Raw genomic sequence first — 10,000 nt, forward strand, 5'->3', positions numbered from 1 at the left:
ACATAAAAATGACATTGCCATAAATGGACAAGGTAATATTTCCACTTATTAATCAGAAGTGGCGTATCTTTTGAAACCAGAATAGATTTTCCTTGATATCGAACATAATGCATGAAAGGATCCTTGAAGACCCGTAAGATAGCCGAAAAATAATTAGCAAACACTTTGACAAGATGTTCTATTTTTCCATAGAAATATATTCGCTCAAAAAGGTCCCTATAAGAAGTTAATCGTATATGAGAAGATTGATTACGTAGAAAAAGGAAAATGGATTCGTATTCACATACATAAGAATTGTATAGGAACAAGACTAATCTTCGATTTCTTTTTGAAAAAAAAGAAATCAATTTTTTTGAAGTACTAAGACTATTCAAATTACAATACTCGTGAAAAAAGAACCGTAATAAATGAAAAGAAGAGGCATCTTTCACCCAGGAGCGAAGGATTTGAACTAAAATTTCCAGATGGAGGGGATAGGGTATTAATACATCTGACACATAATTTAAATGTGGGAATTTATCCTCTAAAAAAGGAAATATTGAATGACGTGATCGTAAATTATAAGATTTTTCGATTTCTTCTTCCTCTAAGGAAGATACTAATCGTAGGGAAAATGGAATTTCCACAATGACTGCAAACCCTTCTGATAACATTTGAGAATACAAATTTTTGTTGTACCCCAAAAATGGATTTTTGTTATAATAATTAGTGGAAAAAAAAAAAAAATGATTCTGGTGGTACATTCGAGTAATTAAATGTTTTACCATTAGTAAACTGTATTTTTTGTCATAACCAGAATTTTCCAACAAAATGGATCCATTTAAAAAATGATCATGAGAAAATGCGTAAATATACTCCCGAAAGATAAGTGGGTATAGGAAGTCACGTTGCCGAGATTTCTCAAGTTCTAAATAGCCTTGAAATTCCTCCATTTAAAATTTGATTTGAACTGGGGATACTATAATGGATTTATTGGGTTATCAAATGATACATAGTGCGATACAGTCAAAACAAGGTATTACAGTAAAAAAAGAATAATAATAGATACCTCGTAAATAGGTAAGACTTATCAACGGACTCTCTATCCTTTCTTTTGCCATCTAATCGGTTTATATTTTAGGATAAAAAAGATGGTTAGAAATCCTTTATTTTTTCAACCCAACCGCTCTTTTGATTTTGGAAAAAAACTCTTTATCAATATACTGCTTCTTCTACACATTCCCCTCTACCCCATAACGTAGAGTAACTAATAGTTAGGACTTAGAAAAAAATGGATAACTTAACTCACTCATAAGAAAAGTCCTTCCCGCATCAAGCACTAATATAGTTTTAACGTCTAATTAGATCGGGGAATCATTCGAATTAAGAACATAAGCCCGTTACTTTTTATTTCTCTATAATTGGAGCATAGTGCCCTATCCATTTATTCATTCGACCCGACTTGACTTTTTTTTTTTCCGCATCAAGAATTCAAACAAGGTTTGGCCTAATCTAGTAAGGTAAAAATATTACTAGAATTTTCCATTGATACGACATGCTGCTTTTTCCATTCATTCCTTTCAGGATCAGTCGCGGTCTTACAAACTCTACCGATAGTATGGACGAATCTGTTACTTCATAGAAATGTGTAAAAGATGCTAGCCGCACTTAAAAGCCGAGTACTCTACCATTGAGTTAGCAACCCCAAAAATATCAACAATTTTTCTGTGTAGATACAATCGGAATCAAAATAACAAAAGAAATGAAATTACACGACGTAATCAAAATATTCCAATAAAAAAAAAACTTCTTATATCATATCACACAAAAGTAATTTTGTGTATCACAGAAAATACAATGAGACCATCATGTGCGTGAAAAGCAAAGGTCATGAAACGGAGATAACTAGCTTCATTTATACACGATCGGATTATATTTGTTTGATACACTGTTGTCAATATTAATGTGAATAATGAAAAACGCCTACAATGGAGAAAACAAAAGAATTATAAATGAATAAAAAACAAATGGAAATAACAATTTGAATTGAATAAATAGATTTATTTTATATTTATTTTATATATATATAGAAAATATATATAAAATAAATATAGTTATATTTAACTAGATAAAGCTAACAAAATAGAATAAGAGAAAATATTCTAATAACTAATATAATAATAATAAATTATATTAAAATAAGAGAAAAGAATTCAAAAAACTACGGACTTGGATTGGATTGGCACTATAGAGATAATCAACATAGATAGACATAAAAGATGTAGGCGAAAGAAGAAATTAAGGAAGAAGTAGAAAAAAATATATCGGGTTTATTCACATTCACTCCATAAATCTAAATAAGTAAAAAAACTTAATCCCCCTTTTTTATTTATTCATAAAATTGCAACAAAATCGCCCCATTGATGAGGTAATGTACAAATTTTGATTTATAATATATCGTATAGAACCAATTAGTTCATTTAGTCACTTAATTGATCTTTTTTCTATCCATCTTAGATCAATTTATATCAATAAAATCAAAATATCTTTTTGTCGTTATCGAAGACGGAATTTGAAGGTAATAAGTGTATAGTATGAATAGAACAAGAGAGGGGGGAAATACTAAAGAAAAGGTTAGCCAAAGCTATATACAAGTTATCCACACCCTCTTTTTTTTATTTCATTAATATTAATGGAATTTCGGTTATTGATTAAGGTGAAGTTCCGTAAAAACACCTGCCTTCTTTAAAATATCATGAACAGTTCCTGTAGGTTGAGCACCCTTTTCAAGGAAATATAGAATAGCAGGAACATTTAAATAGGTTTGATTCTTTATCGGATCATAAAAACCCACTTTACGAAGATCTCTTCCCTCTCTTCGGGATCGAACATCAATTGCAATGATTCGATAAACGGCTCATTGGGATAGATGTAAATTAACAATACCCCCCCCCCAGAACCGTATAAGAAGTTTTCTCCTCGTACGGCTCGAGGAAATTCAAAGTTATGTATAGAATTCTAATTAATGTCAAATAGATCCATAGATTATTAAATCAATTAGACTATGATTTAAATACTTTTTTCTTATTCTTTTGTTTCTTTTTTTTTTTTGAAAAAAAAAAAACTCATTCTTATCCCCATAACTCAAGTTGGATAACTCTTACTCAAAGGAAAACAACCCTTAAGCTTAAGCATTTCATTTATTGAGCGGTCTCTAACCCCTTTATTTTTGCCTGTCTCCTTTACCTTTAGAATCTATTTCGATTCTTCATTCTGATCTAGTTTAGTTATTGAGACAATTGAAAAAGATTTTTACTTGTTCCGGGATCCTTTATCCTTGCCTTGAATCATTGGGTTTAGACATTACTTCGGTGATCTTTAATCGTTTCAAAATGGCAGCAACATACCATTTTTTGTGATTTCTTTTTATCAAAGAATCATATAAATAATGGATTCTCGTGTGATACACTTTTGATCAAATTTGATGTTTGAATTTGAAACTTGTTCAAATTGGATCCTTTCGATTTCTATACCGAACCTATACTTACGAAGTAGTTTTAACTTATTGATTGACACTAACCCTAGATCTCTGCCCTTGATAAATGAATCAATACTTTCTACTCGAGCTCCATCATGTACTATTTACATCAAAACCCTCAAAAAAGAAGAGCTCTAGTGAAACAGAACAAACGATGTCGAGTCAAGAGCATCTTCATTTCTATATAATATAAAATGGTGGGTGTAAGAATCCACAGTGGATCATGTCCTTCAAGTCGCACGTTGCTTTCTACCACATCGTTTTAAACGAAGTTTTACCATAACCTCTACTTTCTTGGAACTGGTATGTAATTGATTCATTTATGGAATCATGTATAGTCATTGGGTTAGTTGGTCCATAGTAATCTATACTCTTATGACATGGGTAGTTTTTGAAAAAGTCTTAGCAATACTTCAATTTATTTAAACCCATATTTTATTGTATATATTGGATCAATAACATTTTTTTTGTATGAGTGCAATATTTATTTCTCTATATATAGATATTTTCTATATAATATATATAGAGATAGAGAGATTTTTTTGAATTTCTATAAAATCAATTAAATTAAGAAATAATTAATTACGAATAATTAAGAATCTCCATTTTTCAATTTCTTCATAGAATGGATTCACGAGTTTCACACTTCTTCGAGTACCAAGGACTCATAAGAAATCATTAAAAAGATTTAATTCATTGAAAATTTCCTACCTCAATATTATTATTTGACTAAAGTTTTGTAAAAAAAAAAAGGATTTATTACATTTTATTATCATAAATAAACGTATGGATTAACCCATCAACTAGATAGATCCAAAATAAAAATCTTTTTCACAAAAAAAGAAATAAAACGATAAAAATACATAATAACAATACATACATATCAGCATTTTCTGCCTAGTTTATTTAACTTAAGAGACTCAAATAATCTTTCCCTAAAATAAAGTGAAAAAGATGTATGAATTGTTACTTGGATTTACAATTATTCATTACAGACAAACACAAAATACGAAAAAATGAGGTGAAAAGAAATACATAATATGTTACATATGTAACTTTATTCTTTATTAATCAGATTCGGGCAGATATGAAAATTGATATCTTCCATTATGGATTAACTCCTATCTACCCCCCCAATTATATAGAGTAGATGCATCATAAATCAAAAAAGGATCCTAAGGGGGACTGGACTAGTTTCGGAGGTGCTAGACTATCTTGTATAAGGCCAAAGTCAAACAGATCTAGATTAAACGATTGTTCCTACCTATTTTTTTTTATTTTACTCGAAATTTGAGTAACCTAAATAGGTCTTAAGAAACTTAAGACCATTGATTGAATTCCATTAGTGCCAAAAACACAAGACCTTCGTGTTTATAATTTAGAAATCCACAGAAAAAAAAATACTCGGGTTTCACACACCATTTAAGAGATAGAGAATAAGAGAGGCTTTCGCATTTCTTAAATGCATCATTATAAGAAAATAAGAAAGAACAATCACATTCGATCTATATCTAATACTAGACTCTTAAGCATAAGGTTGTTTAAAAGGGCAATCTTTAGTCTGATATGATATCGAATATTTTTCTATATATCTTATAATATACTATTATTATATATAATACGCATACTCTGGGACGGAAGGATTCGAACCTCCGAATAGCGGGACCAAAACCCGTTGCCTTACCACTTGGCCACGCCCCATTTATATTCAACACTAATAAACACTAATATTGGTAGTGTTTGGTCGTCAATTCCAGTACAAATATTTATCGAAAAAATTAGATTGTTGCTCGGATTTTGATACGTTTATAGATCCAATTAAACTCAATTTATTGATCATTACATATAATTCCATTAAGATATTGTATGAAAGTAGGATTTCTTCTATTCTCTTTTTATTGGAGAATTGAAGGATTTTTGATTGGCTGAGTTCAAATCAAAGAAAGGTTTTTTGACCTACTTTATGTTATTAATTTTTCCCTTATCCCTTATATCATAGCACTAATAGGGGATTAATAACTCAATCAAATCAAAAGAAATACAATTATCTTCAAGAACAAAGAAAAAAAAATTGTTATGCTTAATATCTTAAGTTTCATCGGTATCTGTCTTAATTCTTTCCTTTATTCAAATAGTTTTTTCGTCGCCAAATTGCCCGAGGCCTACGCTTTTTTGAATCCAATAGTGGATGTTATGCCAGTAATACCTCTATTCTTTTTTCTATTAGCTTTTGTTTGGCAAGCTGCCGTAAGCTTTCGATAAGATTTTGAATACTGTCCGAGACAAATTCATGATTTACTAGAAAAAAAAAGATTCTAACTAGTTATAAGATCAGATAAGTCGTACATACAGTCTGAACCTTTGAGTTGAGTCCAATATTGAAATTCTTCTATAGCTGTGATAAATCTCGATCACTCTCATTTTCTTATTCTTAACTTTTTTCCTTTGAACGACCCTGTTAGAGTCCCCCACAATATATAATTGTGGGTATGAAATCCAATTTTTCGTAATCAACGACTCAACTCTGAAAATTTTTTCCTATTTCTAGAAATAATTTCACTGCATTTCTTGGTGTCAAAACAGGTTAAAATAGAGAATCTATTCTCTTTTTTTTTTTTTTTAAAATGATCTTGGAGATTGTGTAATGCTTACTCTCAAACTATTTGTTTATACAGTAGTAATATTCTTTGTTTCTCTCTTCATTTTCGGATTCCTATCTAATGACCCGGGACGTAATCCGGGGCGTGAAGAATAAAAAAAATCTGATTTTTTTCCTTGCTTGATTTTGAAATGTTCTTAACATTTTATCTATTCCACATCTTTCCTCAACTATAAAAAAATACCAAGTAATTGACAGAAACGGAAAGAGAGGGATTCGAACCCTCGGTACAAAAAAATCGTACAACGGATTAGCAATCCGACGCTTTAGTCCACTCAGCCATCTCTCCCCAAATTGAAAAAGGATAATTACTATCATACATTGTATAAAAAATTGAAAATGAAGGCTTGAAAAAAGCCCTTCTTTATCTCTCTTTATTATCTTTATCCCCCCTTTTATTATTATTATATAGATATATAATTATAGACATATATAATTATATTGATATAGATAATTATCTCGATATATCGATGGATATCTATCTATAAAATCGATAAAAACTTTTTTGATTAGCAATTCAATTCCATTTAGATAAATTAGATAAAGTAAGGGCTCAAAAGAAGAGATATCTCCAATCCTAATATATAAATAATACCAATATATTAAAGATTACTAAAAATATTTATAAATAAATCAAAATAAAGAAATCAAAAAGTACTTCTTTTATTTCATCCGAAAAGTCCTTTTCTTTTTAGTTCCACGGCCTGGCCTGGTCAGTACCTAGCCGGGCTTTTTTTGTTCCAATGAATCGTAGATAAAATTATTTATTTGATTTGAAAACACAAAATGTTTTTGAAACAAATAAAATCGAAACAACAAGAATCATAAGAAGATTTAGTATTTCGATTCCTATGATACAGAAAAAGCTGATATAGAATCAAGGTTCCATTCCTTTCCTTATTATTATTCTTTATTACTTTACTAGAATCAAAAACTTGTTAATTAGTTAATGAAAATGAGTTCTCTTTTCCTAATCTCATTAGTCGCCCTGATGAAAATACGTCAACGCTCGAATTTTTCATGATTCTTTTCTGATCCGATCTTTTTATTACTTATTAATACGACTTATTTTCGTCTTCGACAAAAGGTCCATTTATATACAATAATTGCATTGTAGCGGATATAGTTTAGTGGTAAAAGTGCGATTCGTTCTATTAATCCCTTAATAGTTAAGGGATCCTTCGGTTTGATTAATATTCCGATCAAAAACTTTATTTCTTAAAAGGATTTAATCCTTTACCTCTCGATGAAAGATTCGAGGAAAAATATAAATTCTCGTGATTTGTATCCAAAAATCAGTTCGAAATTGAAAAAATTGGATCATGAAATTACGAAACATAATTTTCTTGAATTGGATCAATACTTCCAATTGAAGGAATAAGGGATCCATGGATAAAGGTGGAATTTTTTCTAATCGTAACTAAATCTTCAATTTTTTCTTTGTATAAGGGAGATTGAAGCAAAACAAAATAGCTATTAAACAATGTCTTTGGTTTACTAGAGACGTCGACATCGTTTTTTAGCTCGGCGGAAACAAAATACTTTTCCTAAGGATTATTTTAAATAGAAATAGGGAACGAAATAAATACCTGGAAAGATTGTTATAATCTTCTCTTGTATAGGGATCATCTATAAAGCGGGTCCTTTTGAATGCATTCAGACGGAAAGGCTGACATAGATGTTATGGGTGGCATTTTTTTTTGTTTACATCTTACATTTAGGAATTTATCCATCTTCCATAAAGGAGCCGAATGAAACCAAAGTTTCACGTTCGGTTTTGAATTAGAGACGTTCAAAATGATGAATCAACGTCGACTATAACCCCTAGCCTTCCAAGCTAACGATGCGGGTTCGATTCCCGCTATCCGCTTATCTTATTCTTATGATTGATATTTTATAATATATATTATAAATATAATAAATTATTTATTAATATTATATTAATGATTATATTAATGTATTAATGAAATTAATGTATTAATGAATTTCATTTATATTTATAAATTCATAATGTAATTAAATTACTCAAATCAAAATTTGCAATTTACTTAATTTTAAGTAATGTATTAGTTAATGTAATGCATCATTGAATTGAATACGCAATTTCCGGAATTCTCACACATTTTTTTTACGAACAAGAGAGGTGAAAATACGAAAAAATAAAATTGGAATGAAAAGCGTCCATTGTCTAATGGATAGGACAGAGGTCTTCTAAACCTTTGGTATAGGTTCAAATCCTATTGGACGCAATTTTTTTCCATATATTTTTTGAGTTTGAAATTTCTATATCATGTCACGAAAGGTATTTTGAATGATTTGAATAAGAGACGCTTATAGTTAATATAATAACTATTATTTATTAATAGTAAATTATAAATTTCATAGTAAATTATAAATTCGTTTTAATATTAATTGTCACTCTAGTTTTAGATTTATTTATTATATATATAAATAAACTAATAATTCGATTCTGTTTTATTTGAAGATAAGATATTAGTAGAAAGGATATTCAAATTCGAAATATTAAGATATTTATGATATTCTAAATATATTATATATTATTAGAAATAGAATCTAATTTTCACTTTTCACTATTCAAAAATTTCTTAATTGTATTTACATTTCATTTTAATATTGATATATATTTCTAGAAATATTATCTACTTTCTTTAATATATTTATATCTTTAATATATTTATATTTATATATATTTATGTTTAGTATTTTATAGAAATTATATATATTCTACCTAATAAAACCTAATACATGAAAAGAATGAAATTATTTCATGTTTAAATTAGAACATTTTAAAGTTCTAAAATTGATTTATACTTTACTGGTTTTCTTTTATACTTGGTCTTGAAGTAGAAAACGTTCCAGCTGTTCCTGAATAGCTTCTTTCAAAAGGGCTTCCGCTTCATTGGTGAATGTCTTCGTGGAAGATATTATTTCTTGAAACTGAGGTTTATTCGTTTTTACGTAAGTACGTAACTCAACGAGAAATTTCCTTACTTGTCCAATTTCTAATGAATCAAGATAACCATTAGTTCCGGTATAAATAGTCATTATCTGTTCTTCTACCGTGAGAGGGGCTGATTGGGATTGTTTGAGCAACTCACGTAATCGTTGACCTCTTGCCAATTGATTCTGAGTAGCTTTATCGAGATCAGAAGCGAATTGCGCAAAGGCTTCTAATTCGGCAAATTGAGCCAATTCCAATTTTGATTTGCCGGCTACTTGTTTCATGGCTTTAATTTGAGCTGCAGATCCTACTCTGGAGACGGAAATACCCACATTAATAGCAGGTCTGATTCCAGCATTGAATAGATCGGCAGATAAGAATATTTGTCCATCGGTAATGGAAATTACATTAGTAGGAATATAAGCTGAAACATCTCCCGATTGGGTCTCAACTATTGGTAAAGCAGTCATACTTCCTTCACCTAAAGCAGAACTTGATTTAGCGGCTCTTTCCAAAAGGCGTGAATGCAAATAAAAAACATCTCCCGGATAAGCTTCGCGGCCCGGCGGTCTTCGTAAAAGAAGAGACATTTGTCGATAAGCTTGTGCTTGTTTGGAGGGATCATCATAAATGATTGAAGTGTGTTGTTTTCTGTACATAAAATATTCAGCCAAAGCTGCTCCTGTATAAGGGGCAAGGTATTGTAATGTAGCCGGAGAATCCGCCGTTTCGGCTACTATAATAGTGTATTCCATTGCCCCCCTTTCCTGTAAAGCAGTCACTACTTGAGCCACAGAAGATGCTTTTTGACCAATAGCTACATAAACACATATTACATTTTGCCCTTGTTGATTGAGAATCG

General features: G+C 30.0%; 5 protein-coding genes and 5 non-coding genes across 10 annotated transcripts in view; 4 read left to right on the forward strand and 6 right to left on the reverse strand. All coding sequences in view use genetic code 11, as the record gives it.

Annotated features, from left to right (window-relative positions):
* Positions 1-932, reverse strand: part of matK (maturase K) — a 1,518-nt gene extending 586 nt beyond the window's left edge. Inside the window, exon 1 of the mRNA in view lies at positions 1-932. This exon is cut by the window's left edge and continues 586 nt beyond it. Within this exon, the coding sequence (YP_010131075.1) occupies positions 1-932 (932 nt within the window).
* The window catches only part of trnK-UUU, a 2,571-nt gene extending 887 nt beyond the window's left edge, over positions 1-1,684 (reverse strand). Inside the window, exon 1 of the tRNA in view lies at positions 1,648-1,684. This is a non-coding gene — a tRNA (tRNA-Lys). The remainder of the gene's footprint in view (positions 1-1,647) is intronic.
* A 999-nt stretch (positions 1,685-2,683) lies between these two features.
* rps16 (ribosomal protein S16) lies at positions 2,684-3,837 on the reverse strand. Its single transcript has 2 exons — positions 3,759-3,837; positions 2,684-2,898 (listed from the first exon to the last, which is right to left on the reverse strand). Exons 1-2 carry the CDS (start codon positions 3,835-3,837, stop codon positions 2,684-2,686), a joined length of 294 nt encoding a protein of 97 aa, YP_010131076.1.
* A 1,309-nt stretch (positions 3,838-5,146) lies between these two features.
* trnQ-UUG lies at positions 5,147-5,218 on the reverse strand. Its single transcript has one exon. It is a non-coding gene; the product is annotated as a tRNA-Gln (tRNA).
* Positions 5,219-5,593: 375 nt separating this feature from the next.
* Positions 5,594-5,779, forward strand: psbK (photosystem II protein K). The gene has a single exon. It carries the CDS (start codon positions 5,594-5,596, stop codon positions 5,777-5,779), a length of 186 nt encoding a protein of 61 aa, YP_010131077.1.
* A 382-nt stretch (positions 5,780-6,161) lies between these two features.
* Positions 6,162-6,272, forward strand: psbI (photosystem II protein I). Its single transcript has one exon. It carries the CDS (start codon positions 6,162-6,164, stop codon positions 6,270-6,272), a length of 111 nt encoding a protein of 36 aa, YP_010131078.1.
* A 105-nt stretch (positions 6,273-6,377) lies between these two features.
* On the reverse strand, positions 6,378-6,465 carry trnS-GCU. Its single transcript has one exon. It is a non-coding gene; the product is annotated as a tRNA-Ser (tRNA).
* Positions 6,466-7,292: 827 nt separating this feature from the next.
* Positions 7,293-8,046, forward strand: trnG-UCC. The gene is made up of 2 exons: positions 7,293-7,315; positions 7,999-8,046. It is a non-coding gene; the product is annotated as a tRNA-Gly (tRNA).
* Positions 8,047-8,353: 307 nt separating this feature from the next.
* On the forward strand, positions 8,354-8,425 carry trnR-UCU. Its single transcript has one exon. It is a non-coding gene; the product is annotated as a tRNA-Arg (tRNA).
* Positions 8,426-9,023: 598 nt separating this feature from the next.
* Positions 9,024-10,000, reverse strand: part of atpA (ATP synthase CF1 alpha subunit) — a 1,524-nt gene continuing 547 nt past the window's right edge. The window contains exon 1 of the mRNA in view: positions 9,024-10,000. This exon is cut by the window's right edge and continues 547 nt beyond it. Coding sequence (YP_010131079.1) covers positions 9,024-10,000 — 977 coding nt within the window.

The sequence above is a fragment of the chloroplast genome of Benincasa hispida (assembly GCF_027475165.1).
Source record: "Benincasa hispida chloroplast, complete genome".
Lineage (NCBI taxonomy): Eukaryota > Viridiplantae > Streptophyta > Magnoliopsida > Cucurbitales > Cucurbitaceae > Benincasa > Benincasa hispida.